Here is a 27,234-nt window from a genome sequence, read left to right on the forward strand (position 1 = left end):
CACTATAAAGGTAGTGGAAGATGGGGAGTGGGTACCCCTTGGGCTGCAGTGAGTTAGTTGGTATACAACAGGAGGACTCGCTGAGGAGTCTCCTGGATCTATTGGGGTATATATACTACTACAGGTTTGTTTGTACATGTGTATTTATACAGTTGATGAAGGCAGTGGCTGATGATGTCATAGGGCCTAGCCCGTATGGCCAGCTCCACTGCGTGAGAGAGTTAAGTCTAAAAGTAAAAGAAAGGCAACGCGGCGTGAGAAAGGGAAATGCCGCGTGGCACTTAAAGTATAAAGTTAAAGCGGAGAATAAAAAGGAAAGGAGATGTCCGGAAATTGCGTTATCGTAACAACTTGTCCCTAGCGGCCGAGGAAGTACGTTGAGTCAGTAGAGCCATGGGGCTTTACCAAATGCACCAAGGTGGTGGGTCCACCAACAAAAACAACAAATCCCAGAGGCGCCCTGGGTCATCAAACCAATATAAACATTCTCACGGGTTCAAGCCGTTCGGGCTGCAACCAGGGCAGGGAGCACCCATGGATATCGGCGCGGTCCAAGAGGGACAGATGCGCAGATTCAAGGGGAACTGCTACAATTGTGGCCAAGAGGGACACATGTCCCGAGACTGCAGAAAAGGAGCGCAGGCCACTCAACAAAAAAATAATCAAGGGCGCCAGGCGCGCCAATCAGAGTCCAAAAAGCCAGACAATTGGCTCCATACTCTGGCCAGTCGTTCGTACGACAAAATCCGGGCCTTCTTTTACGATCAGCAAACTGCTGAAATGAAGGTTCAGGGAAAAGAGTTCGGAGCTTAGGTCACTTGGGTGCCTTTGCTCCTACAAACAATGAAGTAAACCACAACAAAGTGGCCCCCGCTCCGGTGTCATGCACCAAAGTTGATTGGTAGCATGGACAGGTGTCAATAACAAAGCAAATATTCGAAAAGACTTGCCTTTGCGCCACACAGGCACAGTGCCACGTGGAATAGTAATTAATATTGCCTTTTTCGAACTTGTGGCTGATCAGCATCACCTCTATTAGGCAATCCAGTCACGCTCACCTTTGCTTTTCCATTCGGTACTTTCCGCATTTCGGCATTTCAGCAAATTTTCGCGTCGCCACTGGCTACACATTGCATTGTGCCCTCGCTTTTGTCGTTTCCCTTACTCCCCTTTCTTTTCCTAGCCCCACCATGGGCCCCTTCCTCTCCCTTTTATTCTCACCTGACGGTCGTTTCTGGATCCCCATTCTAATCCACTTTTTTGTCACCTCCACCCTCCTCCTCCTCATCTTATTTGCGCCCCCACCATTTCTGATGTCACCACTTCCTATCTGCTTCTGTCACCGATCTGTTGACTACCACGTGCCACTGCTGATATCAGCAAAGCCCCGGCAGCCGGTCCAAATAGGCCAACAGGTCCATCTTCATGATGTTGATCTGCCATCATATACTATCAAAACATCAGTCGCTCGTCTTGCCTGGTTGGAGCGTGGGTGGGTAGTTCTTGAGCTGGAGAAGGTTCATCCCCTTGCGTTGCCCATGTTCATCGCTGTCCCATTCACTTGGGTACACTTATCTTTTGTCCATCGTCTTCGCTACAGCTACACCTACCACACCCTGCCTGGGACTCACTTGTTCCATATTGGAACTACTCCTCTCCCTCCCTCGTTTGATCAGGTGGTCCAACACAACCAGTCCATTGGTAAGGCCATGGAACTGTCGGATTTGGACTAGGTGGTGGACCGGTGGCTCCAGTTTCTTTTTCTTCAGCAGAACATTCATTTACAGTGCAATTATTTTTGATTTTTGAATCATTTTTATGGACACATACTTTTTAGAATGCCTGACTGACAATAAAGGAACTGTGTTGATACTGATAGTGTTTTGCCTTGCCTTTTTTTACTGCATCTTCCCATGACATCATGATTTTCCTGCTCTCTTTTTGCTATTGGACTTTACTTTATGGCTGTACAAACCTGTGACATTACTCACAGCATTTATTGTTCTATCCCTTTCTTTTCCTTTTTTTGACAATCTTATCCTGTACTACCTACGCAGGATTCATCAGCATACATTCCTTCCTTCATATTCTTTCTCATTCTTTTTGCACAGCTATACTGTGCATAGCCTACTTTTCTTTTACTATATAAACCCCTGTATTTTACCTTGTAAATAAAAAAAAAACAAGAACTCCATTCCAGACTTCTTCTCTAAATTCAAGTTCACTACTCTGCTGCTTGTGATCCAGTGTGGTCACAACACTTCCCACTGCTACCACTGTCAACTGCTATCATTGTCACTTCCCATTTTTGAAGTCATTGTTATCCCTTTCAATTAGAGTCCTTCTGAGCACTACAGTTTGTGCGTCAGGAGCCTGCTATCACTGGGAACCTCGTCATATTGTTGTTCTCAAACCTACCTTGTGCTACAATTAGCAAGGTAGTGCTTGTCTATACTCACCACAAAGCCCCTATCTTTCTATAAATTCAACTATCCCTCCTCCTCAAAACCCACACTCATACACCTCTGGGTTTTTACTTTGAAGGATCTTTATACGTACCACCCCACGAACAACCAGAGCACTCCACTGTTCTAGGAGGCAAAGCCCATAAACAAGTTCCGTGGAATCTGGGAGGATTGTGTGTTAGTTTGTTTTTGTGTGTGGTTTTCTAACAGCAGTTCTCATCATCGACACCGGGGTGTTGCACGAGCAATAAAGGAAAGACGGGGATGGCTCCCCAATTTGTAAATAGGTTTTTAAATTTGTTGTCAGAAGTATGTACTTGTATAAAGCAATGTAACTGTGATATTTATAATACTACCACTGCACCAGCGTCTCCCTTGGAGCGTGGCCCCGGCGAGACAAACACTAGGGTGCTTGATTCTGGTAAAAATAAAATAGAAAAACATGTAACTTTCAATACCTTTTCTTCTTCATTGGAGCCACCCTTTCCCGAAATCCCAAGGCGTGTGTTGATGCACACATATTTATTATTTATTCCAAAAGGAGATCCGCCTAGACGTTGGTGTGGAAAACCTTGCCCGGGGCACAGTACACCCAACCAGCGCACTGCTTGATTCAGGCGCTAACGGAATCTTCATAGATCAGGTCTGGGCGGAGCAAATTGGACTCCCCCTTGTAAAATTAGATGTATCTATTCCTGTCTATAACATTGACGGTACGCTTAACGCGGGAGGCTGCATCACGCACAAATGTTCTCTTGTTGTCGAATACCAAGGGCACAGAGAACGAGTCACCGCCAAAGCTACCCAACTAGGGAAAATTAATTTAATCTTAGGCTGGACCTGGCTATTTAAACACAATCCTGAGATCGACTGGCAGACAGGGGTTGTCATATTGTCACGTTGCCCTCATGAATGTGTGAACTTGGGTAAACCAAATCATGTCCATCACAATGAGTGTATTGAGAAGATAAACGCTGGTCACGTTTATGAGCTCAGATCTTTAGAAAAGATCGACAATGACGATGATGAGGTAAAACCTGAAGAAGATATTAAGAAGCTGGTACCTCCTGAGTACCATGACTTCTGGAAAGTCTTTTCTAAACATAAATCAGAGCGCTTCCCAGAGGCTAAGCCTTGGGACCATGCTATAGATTTGAAGGACACCTTCAAACTGAGAAAAGGACACATGATACCACTCTCTGCTCCAGAAAGAGATGAGGTTTCAAGTTTCATAGATGAACAGCTTAGGAAGGTTTACATTAGACCTTCTAAGAGCCCTATGACATCCCCGGTGTTCTTCATTCCTAAAAAGGATGGTAAGAAGCGTATGATTATGGATTATTGTTACTTGAATGAGTACACGGTTAAAAACGTGTATCCGCTGCCTTTGATCAGTCAGCTAGTAGACAAATTGGCTGGTGCCAAGATCTTGACAAAGATGGATCTCAGATGGGGGTACAATAACGTACGAATCAAAGAGACAGATGCTTAGAAGGCCGCGTTCACGTGCCACCGAGGATCCTTTGAGCCCCTTGTTATGTTCTTTGGGTTGACCAATTCACCAGCGACCTTCCAGAGCATGATGAATGAGATCTTTGCAGATATGGAGAACTGTGTTGTCATTTACATTGACAATTTGTTAATATTTACGAAGTCGGATGATGAGGCTGAGCATGACAGGATTGTGCAAGAAGTCCTTCAACACTTACAGGAACGGGACCTATTCGTCAAACCCGAAAAATGTAATTTTAAAGTGAAGGAAGTAGACTTCCTCGGTATGATCATAAGCCAGAATGGAATCAGGATGGATCCTGAAAAAGTTCAAGCTATTTTGGAATGGCCAGAACCTACTTGCGTCAAAGGAGTTAGGGCCTTCCTTGGCTTAGGCAATTTCTACCGAAGGTTTATCGAAAACTTCGCAAAAATCACGAGACCGTTGAACGATCTCACTAAAAAGGACATTGTTTGGCACTGGGGCGCCAAAGAACAAGAAGCTTTTGATAAGCTTAAGCAGGCGTTTACAACAGCGCCCATATTAGCATTTCCAGAATTGGACAAAGAGTTCCGGCTAGAAACCGACTCTTCTGACTTTGCTACTGGGGCTGTTCTATCAATTAAATGCCCTGACGATCTTTGGAGGCCTTGTGCCTATTTATCGCATAGTTTGTCGCCTACAGAGCGCAACTATCAAATTTACGACAAAGAGATGCTGGCCATCATTAGAGCCTTAGAGCACTGGTGGCATTACTTAGAAGGTGCTAGACACCAATTTGAAATTTGGACTGATCATAAGAATCTGGAGTATTTTATGACGGCCCGAGACTTGAACCGAAGACAGGCCCGCTACGCGGTATACTTGTCAAGGTTTAATTATAAATTAATTCATAAGCCTGGAAGCTCTATGGGGAAAGCAGACACTTTTTCCAGAAGAGAGGATCATGCCAACGGCATCGAAGATGATAACAAAGGTGTCACCCTGATAGACCAATCAAGGGTTGCCAATATTAGAATCGGGCAGGATTCCGATCTTCTGCAAGTCTTCAAGAAAGACATCTCCTCAGAAGAAAAGGCGCGCCTTGATGGCAATGAAAACTATTTATGGGAAGACGGGCTCTTCCATTTTAAAGACAAGATCCATGTGCCTGAGTCCGCAAGGATCAAGGCAATAGACAGACATCACAACACTCCAGTGGCTGGGCACCCTGGATGGCAACGAACAATGGAGTTGATCTCCAGAAACTACATGTGGCCTGGCATGGTCAAAGACGTACAGGAATACGTAAAATCCTGTTTGAGATGTGCCATGGCTAAGAATCCTCACCAACCGCCGGCCGGTAAGCTTATGCCAAATCCAATACCAGCTGGTCCCTGGCAGGATATATCGGTGGACTTCACAACGGATCTGCCCGAGTCAAATGGGTATGATTCAGTAATGGTGGTAGTGGATTGCTTCTCCAAAGAAGTAGTATTCATACCCACCAATAAAACTATTACTGCCGTGGGTACTGCAGATCTATTTAAAGATTTTGTATAGTCTATCCATGGGTTACCAGAAACGGTTATCTCCGATAGAGGACCACAATTTGCTAGCAAATTTACAAAAGAATTATGCCGGATGCTGGGCATCAAACCTAAGTTATCAACGGTGTTCCATCCGCAAACTGATGGACAAACAGAGAGACTCAACCAGGAGTTGAAACAATATCTCTGGATATTTATTAATGACAGACAGATGGATTGGGCCAAGTGGCTAAAGATAGCCCAGTTCTCATACAATATCAAACAGTTGTCGGCTACGGGAAAGGCACCATTCGAGGTCACTAGATTGTACCTCCCCAGAATGGGTGTAGAACCTGGCAAAAGCAAAAACGAGGCTGCTGGGAAAATGGCAAAAGACATGAAGTCTGTCTTAGACAAAACGCGCAAAGCGCTATTCAAAACTGCAGAGCAGATGAAAGACAGGGCAGAGCGTAGATGCTCTAAAGCCCCTGATTACAAGGTCGGCGACCTGGTCTGGTTAGATACTGACCACTTAAAATTAAAAGATCGGCAGTCTAGAAAACTGACCGAAAAGTGGATTGGCCCTTACCGGATTAAGGAAGTCAAACCCAACGCGGTGGAGCTGGAACTCCCAAAACGAATAAGGGTAGTACCCACGGTCAATATTAGCCGTGTGAAACCCTACAAAGGGCCGCTGCCGGGACAGCGTGTAGATCGGCCCAGACCGGTTATAGTCACCCAGGAAGGTGAAGAAGAGTTCGAAGTTGAACAAGTAGTGGATGCACACTTGAAGCGTGGTAAATTAGAATTCCTAGTCTCTATGGAAGGGCTATGGAGATGAGGACAGAACGTGGGAACCAGAAATCCATCTGGACAATTCCCGTGATGCTGTTTGCAAATTTTATTCTAAGAATTCCTCAGCTCCTAGGAAGCTTAGAGGCATGGATTCAAATCTTTTTAAATCTCTTTTTCAACCTATGCCCAAAAATTTTACCAGTACCTCCGGTATTTGGTCTCGCCTGGAAGTCGAGCCTTAGAAGGGGGGTAGTATTACGATAACACAATTTTTGGACCTTCCCTTTACTTTTATTCTCCGCTTTAACCTTAGCTTTCAATAGGGTGCCACGCGGCACTTCCCCTTTTATCCAAACTCCTCTTTCTCGCGCTGCGTTGCCTTTCTTCTTATTATAGACACAACTCTCTCACACAGTGGAGCTGGCCATGCGGGCTAGGCCCCATGACATCATCAGCCACTGTCACTATCAACTGTATAGTACATATGTACAAATAACCCTGTAGTAGTATATATACCCCAAATAGATCCAGGAGACTCCTCAGCGAGTCCTCCTGTTGTTAACCAACAAACTCTCTGCAGCTCAAGGGGTAACCACTCCCTCATCATCTTCCTTATAGTGTGTTCTGTGTGCGCCAGAGTAACTAACTCTTGGTTGTTACAGTTTCTATGTATATGTGATGACTCCCCTTTATGCATTCATTATTCACTTCTATCTGCTCGTTCTGTTTAGTGTCCGTTTGACCTTCTTCTCCTACTGTCAACTCTGTTTCCACTGTGGTCGTCATTTGATCTCTTGACAGCTTCCATTGTGGGGAGTGACTTCCCCTTTCCTTTTCCTGCCGTTTCTTGCTCTTGCCACTCATCCCATGTAACTTCTATTTCTCCTTCATCGGTGACAATCATGATGCTTGCTGGTTCTATTTCCACCGCCCGTCGGAAGAGTTACTCAAGTGCTGGGAGTTCCGCCCTTCTACGATAACACTGGTGTCCTTTATGGCCTCCCCATCCGCACTTCATGCACTCTCCTGACCCAGCTGGTGCTGTTCCTGGCGTTAATGGGTATGGTTTTCCTGCATCCTATCTTGCCTGATCTCCCCATTTCTTCATTCAATTTACCCGGTCAATTTCAGTCGCTTTGTGTCCTTCATCAGTATTCAGGTGAATTGGCGTCCAAGTTTGTGCTGTTTGTCAATTCTCGTTTCGGGCTGCACTCGTCTCCATTCTAGGTATGTCTTTTGTTTGCTGCATTACTAACTGTTCCTTCTATGTGCGTGGTTTCTTCCACTTTTTTCATACTTTTACTTTTATTTTTCCAAGTCACATGACCAGTCATGTGACACATCACCTAACCAGTGTCTAGACTCATCATGTGACCGGTCACATGCTAGACATCGGACTTTGAACTTTATCTACAACTGTACAGTACCTCATGTATTTTAGTATATATACAAGAGTAATACATGGGGAAGGACTCAGCAAGTCCTCCTGTTGTCTAGCACAACTAACTCACTGCAGCCTAGGGGGTAACCACTCCCCATCATCTTCTTTATAGTGTGTTCCTGTGTGCACCAGAGTAACTAACTCTTGGTTGTTACACTGTAAGGCTTTTCACCATTCGTTCCAGTTCTTCCAGCCTGTTCTGTAGTTTTTTCTCTGCCAACAACTCTTCTACTTCCACTTTCCGTAGTGTATCAATCCATTCGACATAGTTCACTGACTTATGAACTGCTTTCTTGAGGAATGCGATGACCATGTGTGGCATTCGTTCCTTTAGAAATGCTTTCAGTGCTTTGTCAGGCGTGCTCGTTTGTTGCCCCCAAATCATTGCTTCTTCCGCAGACTGTACATGCACTTGTCGGTACATGCCTTGTTCGTTTTGGACTGTCGTTCCAACCTCGTTCTCCTGCAACTTCAGCTTTTGAAAAACGTCAAATGGGTCTTCTCATGTCACCACTATGTTCCATTTTGGAAACGACGCATAGAACACATGTTCTACCATAGCCCACAAGGTTTTTTCCGCTTCTTCCAACTCATTAAACCAAGTGTCTGCTGGCGAATGCAGCGCCATAAATGTTCCTAATAACAAGACTTTCTTGTTGCTTGGATACCACAACGACTCCCTCTGGAATCTTCACATCCATACTTCAGGATCTTGTCGTCCTCCTCCTACAAATAATTCCATACTTTCTCCTCCTTTCATAGGCAATATCATCATGTTTTCTTCTTCGTTGTCGCTACTTTCTATGTCGAATTCGAATTTTTGCAGTGGTGATTTCGGGTGCTTTAATTCTAAGTCTCTGTATATCCTCAAAGATGTTGTTGATAAGGTTGTTGTTTGACTTTGATCACCTGGGTTACCACGCTCCCAATTGAAAGCTGAACGTAGTCTAGGACTTGTTGGGTCATCCTGCGTATCCGACCACACATTATAGTTGTCCAGAATGTCTATTTCGTAGTTGATCAAATCCCTTCTTGTCACCACGTTGTAGTAGCATTGGTTGGTCGCCACCTCAAGAAGTATTTTCCACTCCGCTGTCGGAGTGCGTACTTTATACATGGCTTACTAATGCCTCCAATCTTATCTGGTTCCTCTCCAGGCCTACTCCAGCGTTGGCCTTTGTGAACAACGAGCCTTAAAAGGCTCAACCACACATGTGATGGTCAAGCCTTATAAGGCTTGTTTTATCACAACACAATGGGATCCGCACCCGTGTACAGTGATTCTGGACCTTCTGGGCATGCAACCAATCAGTATGCTTTCCAAGTATGCCTTGGTAGCTTAGTTGGTAAAGCACCAGACCATGAAAGCTGGAGTCCCAGGTTCAAGCCCTGGCCAATGCATGTTTTCTCATACTATAAACAAATGTCATAATTTGTCATGTTTACCAGGCAACCCAGGTGCATATACCTGCAAGCTATGTTCTAGATTCAATATAGCGCTTATATATTCGGAAAATATCGGTGCGACATGCAGGACAGGCCACTTTCGGACCGCCGGATATCTACCAGATATGGTTTATTTCTGCCATTAACAATTGGCCGTGTACTCTAAGCAGTCGCACACGCGTGAGTCGGTTCGCCAAGGTCTCTGAAACCTATTTCTCACGTGATTCTGCCCCCATAGTTTGATTTCGCAATCTGTGTAGGGACTTACCAAGTCTCGCTCTCAAACTTACATTTCTGTGATCCAAGATACGGATTACATTGCCCACATCGTGTCAATGCGAAGATGACTACATACATGCCGACCGAGTCCCAAGAAACATTTGATTAATTTATTGTATTTGTATGTGTCCATCATCCCAAAGCACCATTACCATTACAATAGTCTACATTTCCTTTTGAAGGATTTCCTGCCCACTGAACAAAAAAAAGAATCAGTCCTCGATCTTACTCAGTGGCGAATGATAAATGCTTACACTAGGGAAAGGCTTGGCCGTTCCAGATGCTCCGAACACAGCAAACGAGAGAATGAAGATCATCACCTCAGCGCCACCATCCAGTGCACCACCCAGGATATAATTGTATTTCCTATACCAACCTGGGTGACTTTTTCGAAGCCATAATTGTGAGACCAGTCCCACGATGATGGATGATAGAATTGTCGAGGTCACCCCGCTCGACATGGCGGATGAGTACTAAAACATGTCAAAACTTGATTACAGACGACCATGGAACAAAAATTTGCAAGTTGCACATACCATGTAAATTATGGGCAATATGATCGAATCCACCTTCAATGGGCCAATCTTAGGCCACCGCTAACACTCGCAAAGTGAGCTTGTCTGCTACCATTCCGTATAGCCAACGACGTACCTTGGCGATTAGCCACTGAAAGAACGTCGGTATCATCCCAATGGCTAAACTCAAAGGAACAACGAAATAGGGGCCGTTTCGTCCGTAAAGCTCCTTCGCAAGGGACCACGTAACAGCACCGCTGTTGAGTGCCTGAATCGTCTGCCCACTCCAAACATTGCTACCCTTAGGACTGATAAGAATTTCACGCTGGGCATCAACGATTGAAACCATAACGACTATTTGCCTGAACTTAGACAAGACCAAAAACGTATCCAAAAACTCGGGAGTACTTACCATAGTTGACAATTATCCCTGCCACGAATCCAAGTAAATCATTTGTTTATCTGATCTTACAACAAATTAGCTCACCGACGATGGTGCCCCAGACTTGAGTCAAGAACATGGTGCGAGGCGGTATTTTCAAGTATTGGCCCATTTTGAGGTCACCGGCTAATTTAATGGACTGCTCAACGATATCGTGACTCCACATGGAGAACTGTAAGCATAAACGGTCAAAAACGAACGAGTCAGCCCAGAATCATAGGCTAGGCACATACGTAAAGATTTGCAACGGGTCGTCCGGGATTGATGAGTCCTGCTACCATTTTCATCAGTTGTTGGGTCGCGACACCAGTACCCATACGGGCAAAAAGTAGTGTAGAAAACGGCTGGAGTAAAAGTGAGCACTTCCATCCATATATCTTCTACTGCACCCACCGTGACAAAAGCTGCAAATTTTGTTTAGCGAACGTTTTGGGTTACAAATCAGAATCCCTTACCTCCCAGGACCAGAGCTACGAGGAAGGACCACCAAGGTAACGTTGTCTGTCCTTTGAAGACAACAATCAAGCCTGCATATCGCATACTTTATCAGTTCTTCGAAACACAGAAAGGTCTTCAACTTACCAGCAACAAATGCAAGGCCGAGCAAGATAAGGTACCACCACCAAGGACATTCATTATATTTTTGCATAGCCTTTCATAACTCTTGAGTGTATATCGGGAAGTACGTTTAATCTCCGCTTACCTTCCAGTGAGGGTCTGGCTGAGTCCTAGTCCGAGACTGCTGGAAGGACTCCTTCACGTAAGGCCCCCAGAAGAATACACAATGGGCAATCAGACCACCAATCTATAAAAGGGATGGGCGTTACGGTTTGAAAACAAGTAGAAATCTAGTTACCGAAAGATTGGCAGTTAGGTTAGTCCAGGCGTTAGAACCGGTCAAGGCTGGTAAGCCGACTTCCTCTAGTGCAGTTTGATTGAGTTGGAACGTAGATCCGAACACAGCTGACTGTTCATAGACAGAACCGTTTGATGAGAAAATTGACGTTGACAGCATCGGGAAAGCCAGCGACTGTTATTCACCGAAACGAGACATGTTTGCATTGCTGTGTATCTGATGTAGTGAAAGAACCTACATTCCAGGTATTTGTATAATAAATCACCATTATGACGATATAGCAAAAAGCGTAGCCGATCCATGTGTTGGCTTCCAACTCAAGGTAAGTGCAATGCTGCATAAGTGTGTGGTAAGTGAAAATATGTTACCTTGTTGAGTGATAGGCAAGCTCATGAATGTACTAGAAAAAATGCGAGAGTCAACGAATTGAAACAAGATCCGCTGATTAGTTACTGACGAAGTGATATATTGCCAATCAAACGACAGACTCAGGAAGCCCAAACCCTCATTAGCATCTGCACCACCGAAAAGGTTCGTAAAGATGTTTCGAGTCTTCGCTGAGGCGTTTTGAGCAGCAAGGCAGAAGACGTTGAAGCCGTTGAGATAAGGGAATATGTAGGATGGTATAGGTTCATAAAGGAACATTCCAATGAATGCTGACCAGAAAAGCTTGACCCGCTTGTGATTGGCAGAGGTATCGAAATGCAAAGCTGTCCAGAACGAAAATTATCAGCGACGTAAAATCAGCGTCACCATATCTCCAACCTTGAAATATAGAGACCGCTGGAAGATTCTTATGGGACACTATCAGCGCGCATATTGTAGGGTTAAAATCAATGCCTACACTCCAGTACACCATTTCGCTCGGATAAACGGCCAAAGGACGCACTAAGCCGGCCAGTCCATACCTAAACATATCTATAGCTCTATTGCAGCAATGAAGAAACGAGATATGCATACCCGAAGCATGCTGTAGAAAAAGTCGCAAGAACAGCGGTGGTTGCCTGAACGTTCGTGTTGTAATATAGCTACAGGAAAATTCAGCAGGAAGGAGTGGGAAAGGCATGATTGGCAACATACGCGCTGTACAGAAAAGTTCTGGACGGCCGTACTTCCATGTGACGCTGTGGAAGCCACTAGAGCAGAGACTACATGCTACGTTATAAAATTAGCCCGCTTCCTGAGGACATAATACCAACACGTACTTCTTTTATTTTGAAGTCGCCCGGGTTGATGAAGTCAAAAGTGGAAGCGAGCCATGCCAGGCGAGTATTTTGAACTGTAGACCGCCGGGGTAAGATTTTAGCCCAAGCCAATCCGACACTGTAAACGAGCACGAGAAGAAAAACAGGAGAGATAGTAAGTTGCACCGGCTTGAGAAGGTATATCTGCAGTAACCGAAGCGCATATAGTGAGGTTTCTGTAGATAAGCTCGAGTGGAGGACGAACCTGATTGAGTGCAGCACCAAGGCCAGCAAACACGGTTCCGATTAAAAGCGACCGGAAAGTTAAAGCCGGATCACCGTCGTCGCGTAGATCTACGAGATACCGTGATACATCCTTTCCTGTGGATACGACCGGTGGTTGGCCATTTACAATGTCGTGTGAGTCTGAATCGCCAGAGTAAAAGTCAGATCCGTTCTCTGAAACGGCGCTGGATTTCTCGAGCAAGTCCAATTTTTTGTTTGAGGATTTCTCGTGCATAAAGTGAACGGCAGCGGGCACGAATGGGGGTTTGGTGCGTTGCGTGCGCTGGGGCATTGGCGAAACTTGCTTCCGATCTTTGGGTATTTATGACGGTCAGAGTGCTTCTTAAATAGGATAAGGAAAGCCATTAGGACAGCCATCATGATTATAAGCACGATTGAATGTGATATCTCACATATGAGTGTGTGTTTGACAGCGTTGGTTGTGAAGAAGTGAGTGGACCAGACTTGGCCTTGCCATAGGACAGGCATTTTCGTGCGGAGCCAAGATAGGACCGAATACTTGTATTGAGTGACATGTGTACTGGCAGTAAGCACCCGTGAAATCTGTCACAGTGGACCGAGTAGAAGGTCGATACTTCTCAACTTCTAGCTTCTTACAGGAAAATGCCGAGCAATAATTGACATACGCCGAAACATGCCGGCCAGGCCACCGGTGCCACACCGCATTTGAATTATTGAATATACTCTCCCGGCCTTCCAGCTGGCCCCTGGGACCGGCGAGATAGTCAGATGGTCAGTCCTTATCTGACACACCTCTAAGCGCAGTGACAGAGCATAGTATACCTCATCATTTGGACAAGAACGATATCACACGACAAGCTACCAAGGACGAACTACGCAACAAGTACCGGCGTACGGATTATTTATGTGTTCTATGGCTGTAGCTGCATTCCCTGATTTAGTCGTTCGGAACCATGGCCGGATCATTCAGGTCCAAGGACGTTGTATTTGTTGGATTAAGAACACCCAGTCTGAGGGTTCTGCAGAACATCATCAGCCTTCTCATCAACGACGTTTTGCATTCGGCCACGATAGGACATTTACAGATAAATATATCACAGTGGAGCTTAGGTTTGTTCCGTTCAGACCGTATCGACAAGTCGCCGCTGGTCCAGTTCCAATACCTACTCTCAATGATCAGGCGGACATTGCAACGCGCATGACTAGAATTCACGCGCCATTCATTTGAACATGAAAGGTGAACCTTAGCACTCTTCAGGACGCTCGTAAGACTGATCCAGACGCATACACTCCATTTCTAAGCTGACACTTAGGGGTAACGGTGGTTTCTTCTAGTGAACGTGGAGCAGCAGAACTTTCTCGCACGCCCCGACGATGCACATGCCCTCAATCGATTTCACGCAACCTGTTTCCTCTTTGTTGAACGAAGCCAGACTGCCCACCGCTTTGCACGTCGAGGCTCTGTACATACCGCCATACTAGTCGCTTAGCCAAAAACCCCCCCCATTACTTCGACTTGGCTCTGGTTTCGACGACATCGAAAACCTACTCGTCCCGATTCACTCCGCTTTGCTTTACCCACCCGAACGTCTGAATTCCTTCGCCCATCCCTGCCGATGGCGATACGAAAGCAGCAGTCGTTTTCCAAGATGCGGACGGACGTGGAATCCCGATAACCGCGCAACACGTCCGAAGCAACCTCTACTGACTTCTTACTAGCACTGGCATCAAAGTCGCGGTTCCGCTTGGCTCTCCACTGTGTCGTGCCTGGCAAGGATGATGCATCGATGACGCGTGACGTTTGACTATCAAATGTTTCACGATGTGCACTTGATGATTTTTGTTCAAAGCCAAGAGGATGGTATCGTCATCGAGCTCAAATCAAAGCAGGCTAATAGACTGACTTTGCTTATGCGCATCATTCTCAGCAAAACATCTCAAGATGTGACGATCCCTATCATTTATACGAGCCAAGAAGGCAAGGCGATGGTAGCAATAAGCCGAATTCAAAATGTCGAAGCCAGTCATGGTTGAATACATGGGCATCTGGCGACAGCAATCCACTTACGACCACCAGTTTTCAACTAACCATACATGTCAGTGAAATTCTATGATTACAAGTCAGTGATCCCAGTGAGTAAGGTAGTATACATCGTTAGTGTCGTAAAGTCATGTGTAAATACAAGTCGCGAGGGAGTAAGGCATCGATGTGTCCTGATATGTAGAGTAAGCCAAGAAGCCAAGAAAGACGATACAAGATAGCAGAAAGAGCACGAGGAGCACGCAAGAAAACACAGCAAATCGGAAAAACGTGATAGTCCATGATAAAAAACCCCGAGCCCAGTCGTGACAGCTGCAGAGTTTGCAGCAGCTCGTAAAATAAGAAAATCCGCCATGTCCGCAATAACCAAATCGATAAATCAGGGTATGACGAAAGCACGAAACGACACCCCCCCTATCGGGATCTTCATGAGCGTTGGTTGATGAGCCCCAGATTGAGCTGCCAAGTCGAGTCTGAGTTATACGTGACCCACAATCCCCAGTATATCTTTTTGTCACCAAGACAGTCAACACGTCGAAACCCTAGAGATTGTTCATAACCGGGTAGGCCAGGAGTCGCCAAACATCGTTTGTAACAAGCGTCGAGCAAGATGCAATAATTATCTCTCCCAAGCCTTGCAATATGGTCGACTTCTTCCTGCGTCAGCTGTTGCTGGAAGTACTCGTAGATCCCTCTCAAGATATCGCCAACCTTGATGCAGGACGATTTCTGAATCACGATCGGGCCCCAAAGCTGGCCCATGAAGCCAGCATCACACGCGATGTGTATCTTGTCAGCTGGGGGATAAGTCGCCTGCTCGCCACCCACAGTTCCCATATCCACCATCACATGAGCCCCCGTCAGACGTTTCGATCTTGATGGATCTTGGGAGACGTCCCAAACGATCTGGGGCATGTACGTATTGCTGGGGTTCGGTATCAACCACGGCGCAAGCCGCACCGGTACGTTGTTGGGATAACATACTGGGGGCCAGGTTCCGGGTGTCCAGTGCACACACGTCCCTGGTAAAGGCCACCCGCCAGTCAGACGGGCCGCCGTCCAGGAATCGAGTGGCGTACCAGACCACTGGCGGGGAGTACGGTTCAAAACTGCATTGGGCGTCCAAAACGTAGAAGGGTCAACCCCAGGTTGGGGATGTGGTGTCCACGAAAGAGACCCGCCTGGGAAATTCCAAACATGTTGATCGGGAGGATCTATGGGAAGTGCAGGCGTGTGCGAACGGGGACTGATGGCGAGGGCGCCACTGCCGTTTATGGGTGGCAAAGCACCCCAAGAGTGATTGTGCGGAGTATTGCGAGGCGTGTTGACGATATGCGGATGCGCCCATGCGGGACGCGGTTCTATGTGGACGTTAAAGACTGCGAGATAAAAAGTGTTTGAAAACCTGGACGTACCTGGATCCACTTGGACGCCCGGATTCGAGCCAGCAGGAGAAGGAAGAGGGTCTAATGGTCTAGTAGCACGCAATATAGAGTTTCCAGGCCGCTGACTACGATGGTGTGGACTGTAGGTACTGCGTCCGCCAATGGACTGACGACGCGGACTGTGGCGCGAAGGCGTCGAAAAGACGGGGCGAGCGTGTATGGGGGACGTTGGACAATGTCCCCACGAACATGGGGACCAGGTACACCAAGCAGGTGGTGCATGAACATGTGGAAACGGAGAGCGGCAGCCCGCTCCCGCAGATTTAGGGGTTCCATAGACGCCATCTTCGTATACATCCTTGATGGCCTGGCTCTTGCAGGTGGGGTCGGTGGTCACGAGCATTCCGCGATAGTAGGCTGCATTTTCACGGGCAGCAGCGAGTTTTGGATCCATCAGGAGAAATTGTTTGTCTGATCACACCAGGTGAATTGCTATCTCACTGGTGATCGATGATCAGTGGGTGCGATGATGAGGGGGAAAAGGATAAGAGACGGCATATTCGGTGGACAGACGCTTAATATATAAGAATGGCACTGCGCCAGTGACGCCTGATATGTGCGACCTCTGTGCAACTTCCATTCGTGCGTTTCGGGAAGACGAACGATATGGCAGGCGATGCTGGTCGCACTGCCGATGTAGGTGGCATCTGGAGAGACAATGACCAGATAGTTGACATCTCCAGGAACCAGTGCTGTAACGCACACAGATGATGGCAGGAGAATTCAAATAAAAAGCAGGTATCCTGGTCGACATGAAAGTATTGTATTTTCCACAGATAAAAGTCAACAAACTTTTGACAGCTCAGCACAAACACCGAGCAGATCGAAAGTGGAAAGCCACTAACCGACAGACACCAGTCATGTGACCCGCTCAAATTCGCAGTCAAATTCGCAGTCAAATTCACAGTCAAATTCGACCATATTGATTCCGCCATGCTGCTGACTTGCCTTTTACTGAATATTTATATGTAGAAAGCGGTGAGTTTTATTTACAGAGATACCTTTCCTCTTCACCCATACCTCCACAATGAACAGTGCCCAGGACAGCCCACTTTCCACTGAAGATGCTATCGTCAAAGTAGTCCATGACGCTTACAGCGACAAGGCCAGGACGGGAGCCGATCTGTCATGTACGTCCCTCTTCAGAAAATGTACCATGAAATAAAATTAACACCATGACGCCCACTCTTAGATACCTTCTCCGTTGCCAAATCCTTTGGCTATACCCTCGAACAGTTGCACTCCATACCCGCCGAGTCCCATCTTGGACTAAGCTGTGGCAACCCCGTTGCTGCGGCGTCTATCAAAGACGTACGTTGACGTTACAGAGCAATAATACAACAAACATGCTTATATTTTTCTCTCTCCAGGGAGAAGTCGTACTAGACCTCGGATCTGGCGGGGGTATAGACATCCTGTTGGCAGCCTCCAAAGTCGGTCCTCGGGGCCAAGCCATCGGCTTGGACATGTCAGAGGTAAAGTCTCTATTACCCCATCCAACCGTGCTGCAACTAACCGCCCTTTACAGGATATGATCGCTTTGGCCCGTCGAAACGCTGCCAGGAAAAATCTCCGTCCACCCCAGGTCGCCTTCGTCCAGACTCTACTAACAAAGCCTCTCCCCATAGCTTCAGAATCCGTCGACTGCGTCATGTCCAACTGCGTTATCAACCTCTTACCCAACGCCGGCAAAGCCGCGCTGCTCAAGGAAGTACACAGAGTCCTCAAGCCCGGAGGCCGCGTCGTCCTCGATGATGTACGTTTCACCACTCTTCATTATATATCATAACCTGATGTTATTCATCGTCTAGATCATCGCAAAGAAGCCTTTACCTGACGCTTTGCGCTCTGACCTCGTCCTATACATCGGCTGCATCTCTGGTGCGGTGCAGCTGGGAGAATACAAGGATATCATCACCGACGCCGGTTTTTCCGGTACGTTCTCTTCCCGTAAAACCTCCCAGCTGCTCACATCTCACACGTAAACAGATGCTGTTTTCGTCGATACGCATGGCGACTTGAACGTTTACACTCAGAGCGGCTCACCAGGGTGTTGTCCCCCCACAGTCGCTTCCACAAATTGCTGCAGCACCCCCGCTCCAAGCGCGTCAAAGTGTTGCTCTCCCGCTCCAGGCAAAAGCAATGACAGCGTCGCCAAGCTCGCCGACGTAAACGAATGGGCAGGTGAGGAAGCCATCGACAGCTTCGATGTCTACGCGTGGTTAAAGTGATCCTCTTTAATCCCCTTACATACTTTTTATATTCCCAGCATCGTACCAGATATACGCCATCAAATCAGGTGAGAAAATGGTGACAGCGGCCGCCGATGCTCCTTCTCCCCTGTTGAATTGGTGGGACGCCTACCCAAAACCCAAAAGCTCTCCTCCGAACTTGACCTGCGGTCAAGTCGCGGCGCTGCTGAGAGACCCAGAAGAAGTAGATTATGCGGTAGTAGACGTCAGGAGGAACGACCACGCCGTTAGTATTCTTTAACACCATCCTACTTGGTTCTTTCTCCCAGTCTTACTCGTGTCTCTCCGATTCAGGGAGGTCACGTACGCGGCAGCTTCCAACATGCGGCGCAGACTTTTTACGACGAGTTGGCAAACTTACACAAGACATTCGGGCTCAAGAAGCAAGTCATATTTTACTGCAACAGCTCAAATGGAAGAGGTCCTCGATGTGCGGCTTGGTAAGCCCTTTTCCCCCTCTTTTCTTTCTTTTTTTCCTTCCTTCCTTCCTTCCTCTTATCAGATTAACTGTGATCTGTCAAATTGGCTTTAATCTGACACTACCTACTCACACTAGGTACCAAGACTTTCTTGATGAACACGGCTATACCCAATCCAGGGCATATGTCATGCAAGGCGGCGCCAAAGCGTGGCTTGACAAGTTTGGCGAGGCGGAGGATTTAGTAGATAGGGACTAGAGCCTTATTTCCATCGTCGACACCTCCCCGCCTGTCTTCATATCCGCCCCTGTCAGCTTATCGATGATGGCTCGCTTTTTCGAGAACGTATTTCCTATGAGTTATTCTTGGGCATTGTGGGGCATTTGCCGAGTTTTTATATACCTTTTTGACGTTATGTAGGATATGTATGGAAGATGTGCTATGTGTATTCGAGTTTCTGTCCCTCCCTCTGATGTTTTCTCACCTTTGTGCGACTATGGGTATCTTGACATTTGGACATTACTCTGCGTCTTTTTTGGTTTTGCGGGCTTGCTGTGAGGCATTCCGAATATTGCTACAAGTGCCGATGCAGGCTCAGTCGAGGTATTCCAGAATGGAGGCTTTAGTTACAGCCGACTGCGGCCAAACTAGGCCAGCTACTCTTTAAAAGTCACCGCCCAAGAATAAAAAGACGCCCAAGAGTTGTGAGTATTCATGGGCGGTTAAAAGGCCAGCCCGATAAGCCCGAGCCATGAATCTTCGTTCCTTGAATCACGATAAGTAACTGCGGCTGTAAGTACTGCGCACGACGAGGACATCCCTCCTCCATCACCTCGAGCGCCCATTGTCCAACCAATTGTGTTTTGTTTCAGAACTAGTGATTGACATATAAATAAATAAATACGCGAGGAAAGCTGCTAGCGGGTGTTGCTGTTGTTTTCGAAAGAAGGGTTTCGGTCTGGGTCGTAGCGCCCGGGTGGTGTGCGGGTGGAGGAGGGAGAAGTCTGAACTGCATGGCCATGCTCCCGCTCGTCAGACTCGGAGAATTGGGTTCATCTGGAAGTATAGCGAACGGGAAGAACTGCCATCAAGGCGATATCCGTGATCCCCGTTCATATCACCATGGCTGAGCTTGCATCTATCTCTGAAATGGAGCTAAAAGGGTGTTGTACAGTAGAATTGTGGAGTTGCACGAGTGTTGGTGATTGTATTTGATGACGATATAATAGTCCTGATCTTCAGCGCTAGAGCCACTGGCAGTAACGCAATCCGTAATGAACATCCGTTCGTTGCTGCGAATAGATCACGCAGCATGGCAGGATGAACATGCCGCAGTAACAAATTTTGCGTTCTCATACTAATACAATGATAGTATCTGATGACGGTCAATACCGCACCTGAACAAAACGAAGTTTTGGGGCGCGATCTGATGATGAAGATGATGATAGAGGCTTGAAGGTTGTGCTAGAAGTTCCCCAGACAGTAGGCATCGATACAGTAGCACTTGATAGAATATGTTGATCGTGCGTTGACTAGTGCGAACTAGTAAGTTAGAGAGGGATCCGTGCGGGTTCCGCAGCCAGCGATACTTTAAATAGCCGGCCGAAGTCGAGTCTGAATAATGAAAAAGGGCCAGGAACACGTTTTCATTCTCTTTTCGGGAGAGTAGAGTTTGTTCGAACAAGTTTAGCAGGGGTTGGATGGAGTGTGTGTTGTATTAGTGTCGTACGTGTGCGCGCACGAAGCACGATGGCGTTGGCATGGCGAGAAGAGTGGACGAGTCCATTTCGAAGAAGCAGGCGAATGGAACGCACCTTGGTTCCTCGAGGCCTCAGCTGCCATGCTGGATCTAGACATTTTGTGACTGTACCAAGTGGAGAAAAAAATAGTACGGGCTGCAAAAAAAAAAAAAAAAAAAGCGTGCGAGAGCTTGGATGGGACATCAGAACATATGGGTCAATGTCACAATGACTCTTTGGCCGAGGGTGGAGCCGTGAAGTGTGTAGCATGTGACAAGTGGTTTAGTATGACTCGATGTCGAAAAGTCCAGGGATGGTGAATGAAGCACATGCTCGCAATGTGAGGTTCCGGTTGGGATGTTCAAGATGGCTTCCATTCTGTAGTAGTTTCTGTATGTTGTGGTGTCGGATCATAGTAAGTTGTGCTGGAGGATATTGGGAGGTCGCGGTTATCGAAGACGGCTGTGTCCGGGTATAGAATAACGCCTGTTGGCTCACAGAAACCGTGGAGCGACAACGTGGCTTTACCCTGAATATGTTCTGACAAACATTTGCAGCTCTGCAGAGGATGCAATAATAATACATGCTTACAGGCGGGTTTACAGGTACGAATCGTGAAAATGGCTCAAAGTGAGATATGTTCGGAGATATGGGAAGCAGGTACGCATCTGTGCATGGTTGGGCGACTTAACCTCGTTTCTGAGTTGTCATGTTTTTATTATTATTGTGTGGCCGTCCAGGTTCCTTTGATGTGGATCATAATCGCTATACTCGGGTGATATTGGCTTCCTCGAGACGGAAGCATTGGCCCCAAATAGCGTCAAGGCTCGCCAACGAAGACGGTTTTCTCGTCATGTTTCTTTTTTTGAGGGGGAATTCGAGTTCCGTGGACGGCGTTGTTGTATCGGATAAGGATGGACTGAAGCTGTCACGAGTAAATGGCGTATGTGGGTGGGAAACACAACACCGGCGCTTTCGATGGCTCCTGCCAAACTCAGAATAAAGCAGCCCTTTTGCTCTCTAGCCCCGCTCATCCCTGTCCTCCATCCTTTTGCTACACCAGCATCGCACCAGCCAACAATGCCAGCAATACGCGAACACGATATCCTCTACACCGACCCCTTCGACGACGACGGTGCGTATTCTCTCTATATAGTCTTCTTTCTCCTCCAGCCGTCACTCACCGCACACCCTTCTCTCTCAAATGCCAGATGGAATGCCCCCCCTCGTCGACAACCCAAACCCATCCATGACATTCACCTTCTTCACAGACATGACCCCCATCACCGCCTTCACAGCAGATCCCACGCTCGCCTACGATGCCACCTGGGACACCACCTCGCCCCCCTCTCTCGTCGACTTTCCAGAGCACACAGAGGCGACCTTGGCAGCCCAGACACACCCTCGCATCTCGCACGGCAAGAAGCGCGACGCGTCATACATCCCTCGCCCTCCCAACGCCTTCATTCTCTTTCGATCGTCCTTCATTCGCAGCCAGCAAGTCCCAGGAAAGGTCGAAGGAAACCATAGCACGCTCTCCAAGATCATTGGTGCGTAGCAACTCTGCCTCATGGCATCTCACGCTTCACTTCTGAATGGGGTAATCGTCTCAGGAAAGTATTGGAAGACCCTGCCTCGTGAAGAGAGGGAACACTGGGAAGCAAAGGCTCTCGTCGCTCAAACAGAACATCGCAGGAAATACCCCGACTGGCGGTTCAGACCTGGTGCTAACGCTCTTGCAAAGCTCAAAGTCAAAGATGGTCCGGGCACTACTACAAACAGAAGGCGCCACAGTCAGACGAATCGTAAGGGAAGAGGCGAGGCAGAGGTCAAGGAGAAAAGTCGGGAGGAGAGGTGCACGAAGATAGCGGATCTACTCGTCGAAGGGAAGAAAGGTATCGATTTGGAGGATGCCGTCAAGAAGTGGGAGCATGACCTCACTCAGCACTTCGGAGTTAAGGCAAGTGGTGAGAAATGCCGCGAAGTCGAGAAGACCCTTCATGTCGGGCTTGGGGGGGATAATAGCCCTGGCAACTTCAAAGAGGCAATCGAAGCGGCTTTGGAGGGCGTCGATACCGGGCTAACGAGCTCGTGCGTACTTGGCGAAACGAAGGACATCTACGAAGCAGTCAACGCAAGGGCGCATGACGAGAAAGCCCATATCAGGGCCCGCTGCAAGACGCCTGATGCTATCCCTGATTCCCGCTTCAAGGTCCCCCTTACGGCAATGTTTCGACGTTCTTTATCCGCTCCAGCCGCCCACAACCGCGACTCCTACCCCTCTCTTCCGCTTGCGCAACGCCACGTTCTCGACGAGCCCATCTCGAGCATCATATCTGATACGGCAACCTCTCCTTCCTCCTTCCCGGCGGACCGTCGACAAGAACATAAAGAAGGGCAGCCACGTGTTGTACACGCTGAAGCTGGGAGCTTGTCCCCCCTCGTGCTTCCCTCGCTACTCGGCGAATCACCTGCACGTTGGAATGACGTGAGTTTTATCTTTACTCCTTTTCTCTGCGGGGATTAATGGCATACTCAATGGCCCTTGTCTTTTTTTATAGTCATACAATCTATTCGACGTGCCTATGAGTGCGGGTGTCTCATCTGATTGCCCTGGTTTGGCCTACGACCTGAGCAGCCCGTCGGTTTCTCCCTTGGAGAGTTCCTTTAGCGTGTACAATTTCCCATCTCCTCCCCTTGGACATATGGTTCCCAAGGCGGCGGGGAGCTTGACCAGCCAGATGACGCTCGATGGTAGCCTATCCTACCCCGTCCAGTCCTATTCTCCGTATTCTTCGCTCAAGGGCTGGGACACGGCCGAATTGCGTGACTTTTCTCGAGGTCCGCTTTCTGCTGCTTACCTCCCTCCGTACTCCAACTGTGATTCTCAGCTCACTATGGGCGGGGAGGGTGTGGGTGCCGCACCTACGATCTACGAGTGGTCTCCGTTCGACGATACGTTGCGCTCTCGCGATATCCACAGTTTGCACCAGTATAACACCGGGCTCGAAGCTTTCGATCTGAACGACGTGATGCGTATCCGGTCAGATTACTTCAACGGCCACTACCACCTCTAGAAGACGCTCAACGTTCAACGTTGTTGACGTTGGGCCTATCGTCAAGTATTGACTGATTACTTTTGCACTCGATCTCTTCTCTATCTCTCCTCGCTGCTGAACGGAATCAAACGCAGAACAGAATATCCAGAAAACACCAAGAAATATACCAAAAAAAAATAGAAATAGTTCATACACGGTAAGGAGCGCTGCTCCCTCCTGACCCATGCCTTGCGATTCCTCATTTTTCTCGTTTTCTCATTCCTCTCCCCACTCATCTGCTTTGCCATCTCCTACGTCGCCCTCATGCTCTCCCTTATTTTGTATATGACATCCCTTGCTCTGTTATGACTAGTAATATGTACCCAAGATCGTCGTACTCTTATATGAATATCCATTGAATATCTGTTGCTCTGCTGTGTTTTGTACCATGTATGTATTCAACTGTGGATTCGATAATAGACAATGTTTGTATATTTATCTTTGCTTGAGGTTTTGAGGAGACAAACAATGGAGTCTCTTCATTACACCGCATCGCATCTTCTAGAGCACCAGTTAACTTATCTAGCCCGCGTGCGCTGGTCTTGTAGAACAATCGATGAGCCTCGGGCTTCACCCAACATCAGTTGGGTTTTCGAGGCATTGCACCAGCGCACGCGAGTTCACCCTGTTCTAGAGCATGTGTAGTAAAAGCAGAGACTCCATTGCTCGTATTCGTAGAACAATCAATGACCCGCAGGGCTACATCCAACAATCAAAAAGCCCAAGACGACTGCAGTGCTAAAACCCGCGGTGTAAGTGGCGTACGAGGAGGCGAATCCTAGTCCTCGTTTTACGATGCCGTCCCTAAGCGTGGATGGAGCGACTAAGACTCGGACGAGACCCGCCCGTAGAAGAGCACTAGAGCTAAAAGATGATAGTGAATCCTCCAAAGAACCGCGCGTGTCGAGTCGGGGTGTTGGTTTGTTGTGAAGAACTAGAAAAGGTGCTAGGTGCAGAGGGCTAGGGGATGTCCGTTTTGTGCGATGCCCTTCGAGTTTGGCCAGGATGGTCCTGAATGAGTAGGTGTTAAAGCCGAAGCTGTGGGTAGTTGGCGGTCCAAAGCGCGCTCGTATGTTTGTCAATCATCTTTTCTTTCGCGCTTTAATCGAGGCTTGTCCCTTCTCCCAGTGGCCAACCAAGAATCGTACTAGTCTCAATCATGCTATACTCTGATATGAACGATGGCAAAAGTCCCTCGCTATTGGGAGTCCAGTCATCGTGGCGTGTTTGTCATGCAATCCCGTGAATGCATGCATGCAACGCTTGAATATAACGTTGAATATTGGACATCGACGCCACGATAATTCTGGTTCTTCCTCCCTGCAAAAAAGTGGCCTATAGAGCTGTCCGATGACGCATGCTATGCTTCACACAAGCTTCAGCATCCATGAACAGCCTTCAAGTTCGTCCCTGTAGATGTCAGAAGTCAAAATGTGCAGTAAAGGTACGCGCCAGCTGTAAAAAGACCACAGCCCCATACGTCTTAACAGTGTTATTCAGACACAGCCACCGTATAGAGACTGCAATTGAAGCGCAGCATTGCCTTTTGATTCCTGTTCACAACGTCGACGTATGCTGAATCCTGACCTGGGTAACACGCACGCGTTTATCTGCCGGTTCCAGAAAAAATAGCCGTTTCTAGCGCTATCGACCACCTATTATTTTCGATAATCTCAATATTCAAATAAATGTCAAAAGGCCAGAACATCGTGTTACAGTTGGGACAGCACCGCTGCCCTGTCATCGATAAACTACTGCGCCCATGCACGAATATCTTGATATTATTTGACAGCTCTCCTTGTTTTCTCAGAAATTCTACTACCACCAACAAGGAAAACAACACATTAAAATACAGCCTCGTGCACGACCACCTCAAAAATAACCCCTTTTAAGGAAGGGCAGTACCGTGACGGAGAAGGGATGCATATCGCACACATCTGGAAACACGCACCATCCGCATGCCGTTATCGCAATGCTGCAGCCTTAAGAATACCCTTTTTTTGCCTTGTTCTCCCTTTTTTACCTTGTACTCACTTCCGTCTTGCTTCGGCCTATCATGACTCATAATCCTTGGCCTGACAACGGCGGCCCATATCGTTTCGTTGACAATATGCATACCCCATGGGTACCATCACCTCTCCCACATTCATCCTCTAAATTCGACGGGATGCCTCATAATCCTCACCCAGTCCACGAGGAGACTGAGAGAGAAAGGAAGGCCCGGCTGAAGAGAGCAATGAGCCTCGACTCACAGAGACGAAAACGGAAGTGTTGCAAATTCTGGAAATCCTTTAAGGACTTGTTCAGTGCGTCTATCTACCAAAGCACTGATACCACAAGGATTCCATAGAATTAACTGAGGTATTAATGCTAGATGACGATGATGACGATGAAGTAAATACATCAGAGTATTCTGGTCCCCCTACTCCTCCATTGGTTCCCCCACATCGATGGAAAGCTTACGGCTACTGGGCACGCCCCACCCTCAATGGTGTCCAAGTACATAATGCAAGTATGTCGTACATTTCTTCTCTAGTCCTCCTTCTAGCCTTCAAATTGCTTTGTCTCAGCACCACGGGTAACACCGCCCATCAGCCTCGACCCAGATTACGTCTGGGACTCTCTACGCGGGCCTCATCAGTCGCCCCACCCAGAAAACTGGCCAGCCCGCGTCAAACACCCTGCTCTTCCTCCCAGACCTCAAGAATGGTCGAGCCCCCAACCCGGCCAACCTCTCCCATTCCCCTGGGAAGTCCAACTCAACCCCTTTCTCCAGCACAGATACATAGGCAAGACCCTGATCACCTTCGATATAGGCCGCGAACCGTCTGGGATCATATATACCGAGGCTGAGCCAGCCACGATCCCCATGGATGACTCCGATCGCGCGCAACCCGCCTCCTGGCCCTTCCTCACACACATGCACATTATCGGCGTGGCTGACGATCCCGCGCCCAAGTTTCCCTGGCCTATTATGGTGTACAACGCACGCGGCATCACGTGCGGCGACGTGTTTAGCGCGATCTCGACTAACTTTCAGCAGCATGTGACTGCTGCTGAGTATGATAGTTGGTCAGGGAGGCGTCGGGAGATGGCTGCGAGAGCCTATCATACGAGGGTACGCACGTCTAATACGTTCAATCCCCATGATATACCTGGGGATGACGATGGACTGCGTCGGATTGATTATATGGGGGATAAGATCATGTTTCGGGGACTTGAGGCATCCCCTCGAAAGGACGGCACCTGGCTGATGTTTGTGGGTCCCCCTTAGTTGTGAACTGGAGTGTCTATCGTGGATGTCTGTGTGTGACTATATGGATTGGACTCTTTCTTTTTCTTTTAATCTCTTGTCATGCGGGCTATTGTCTTGGTTGTTCGACGACCTTTTTTTTTTTGCTTGTATTCTTGCTTTGGGTTACTGCGCATGTTTTCTTTGTTATGTTTCTTGTTTGTGCCCTGCAATGCTGATTCCGCGTGCCCCATGTTTCTTCGTTTGATCAGTGAAATGCGCAGCAGAAGACGGCCAACGTGCGGTCACAATGATGAA

The 27,234-nt window shown here is 47.7% G+C and overlaps 8 protein-coding genes across 8 annotated transcripts; 4 read left to right on the plus strand and 4 right to left on the minus strand.

Annotated features, from left to right (window-relative positions):
• Positions 1-7,852: 7,852 nt before the first annotated feature.
• Positions 7,853-8,818, minus strand: SERLADRAFT_433894 (uncharacterized protein; the record flags this gene model as incomplete). The annotated part of the gene is made up of 2 exons (XM_007314135.1): positions 7,853-8,176; positions 8,405-8,818. 2 exons carry the CDS (start codon positions 8,816-8,818, stop codon positions 7,853-7,855), a joined length of 738 nt encoding a protein of 245 aa, XP_007314197.1.
• Positions 8,819-9,369: 551 nt separating this feature from the next.
• Positions 9,370-13,287, minus strand: SERLADRAFT_354283 (uncharacterized protein; the record flags this gene model as incomplete). Its single annotated transcript, XM_007314136.1, has 21 exons — positions 9,370-9,621; positions 9,681-9,899; positions 9,963-10,022; positions 10,078-10,295; positions 10,354-10,371; positions 10,429-10,555; positions 10,617-10,727; positions 10,777-10,787; positions 10,839-10,910; positions 10,966-11,035; positions 11,087-11,188; positions 11,240-11,413; positions 11,478-11,573; positions 11,693-11,949; positions 12,005-12,032; positions 12,084-12,147; positions 12,200-12,267; positions 12,320-12,394; positions 12,445-12,627; positions 12,689-13,050; positions 13,122-13,287. The coding sequence occupies 20 exons, from the start codon at positions 12,998-13,000 to the stop codon at positions 9,559-9,561; spliced, it is 2,328 nt and encodes a 775-aa protein (XP_007314198.1).
• A 426-nt stretch (positions 13,288-13,713) lies between these two features.
• Positions 13,714-16,525, minus strand: SERLADRAFT_458362 (uncharacterized protein; the record flags this gene model as incomplete). Its single annotated transcript, XM_007314137.1, has 2 exons — positions 13,714-16,092; positions 16,147-16,525. The coding sequence occupies 2 exons, from the start codon at positions 16,517-16,519 to the stop codon at positions 15,158-15,160; spliced, it is 1,308 nt and encodes a 435-aa protein (XP_007314199.1).
• A 678-nt stretch (positions 16,526-17,203) lies between these two features.
• On the plus strand, positions 17,204-19,105 carry SERLADRAFT_433897 (uncharacterized protein; the record flags this gene model as incomplete). The annotated part of the gene is made up of 9 exons (XM_007314138.1): positions 17,204-17,306; positions 17,369-17,487; positions 17,547-17,651; positions 17,705-17,932; positions 17,988-18,111; positions 18,166-18,360; positions 18,446-18,654; positions 18,723-18,868; positions 18,985-19,105. The coding sequence occupies 9 exons, from the start codon at positions 17,204-17,206 to the stop codon at positions 19,103-19,105; spliced, it is 1,350 nt and encodes a 449-aa protein (XP_007314200.1).
• A 646-nt stretch (positions 19,106-19,751) lies between these two features.
• SERLADRAFT_379566 (uncharacterized protein) lies at positions 19,752-19,952 on the plus strand (the record flags this gene model as incomplete). Its single annotated transcript, XM_007314139.1, has 1 exon — positions 19,752-19,952. A coding segment is annotated over one exon (201 nt), but the record flags the coding sequence as incomplete, so codon positions are not given.
• Positions 19,953-21,666: 1,714 nt separating this feature from the next.
• SERLADRAFT_433898 (uncharacterized protein) lies at positions 21,667-23,663 on the plus strand (the record flags this gene model as incomplete). The annotated part of the gene is made up of 4 exons (XM_007314140.1): positions 21,667-21,721; positions 21,798-22,136; positions 22,200-23,074; positions 23,148-23,663. 4 exons carry the CDS (start codon positions 21,667-21,669, stop codon positions 23,661-23,663), a joined length of 1,785 nt encoding a protein of 594 aa, XP_007314202.1.
• Positions 23,664-25,393: 1,730 nt separating this feature from the next.
• Positions 25,394-25,828, minus strand: SERLADRAFT_458366 (uncharacterized protein; the record flags this gene model as incomplete). The annotated part of the gene is made up of 1 exon (XM_007314141.1): positions 25,394-25,828. One exon carries the CDS (start codon positions 25,798-25,800, stop codon positions 25,573-25,575), a length of 228 nt encoding a protein of 75 aa, XP_007314203.1.
• On the plus strand, positions 25,808-27,172 carry SERLADRAFT_458368 (uncharacterized protein; the record flags this gene model as incomplete). The annotated part of the gene is made up of 3 exons (XM_007314142.1): positions 25,808-25,990; positions 26,059-26,196; positions 26,255-27,172. The coding sequence occupies 3 exons, from the start codon at positions 25,852-25,854 to the stop codon at positions 26,956-26,958; spliced, it is 981 nt and encodes a 326-aa protein (XP_007314204.1).
• Positions 27,173-27,234: the final 62 nt, after the last annotated feature.

Source organism: Serpula lacrymans, assembly GCF_000218685.1.
Source record: "Serpula lacrymans var. lacrymans S7.9 unplaced genomic scaffold SERLAscaffold_2, whole genome shotgun sequence".
Taxonomy (NCBI): Eukaryota; Fungi; Basidiomycota; class Agaricomycetes; order Boletales; family Serpulaceae; genus Serpula; species Serpula lacrymans.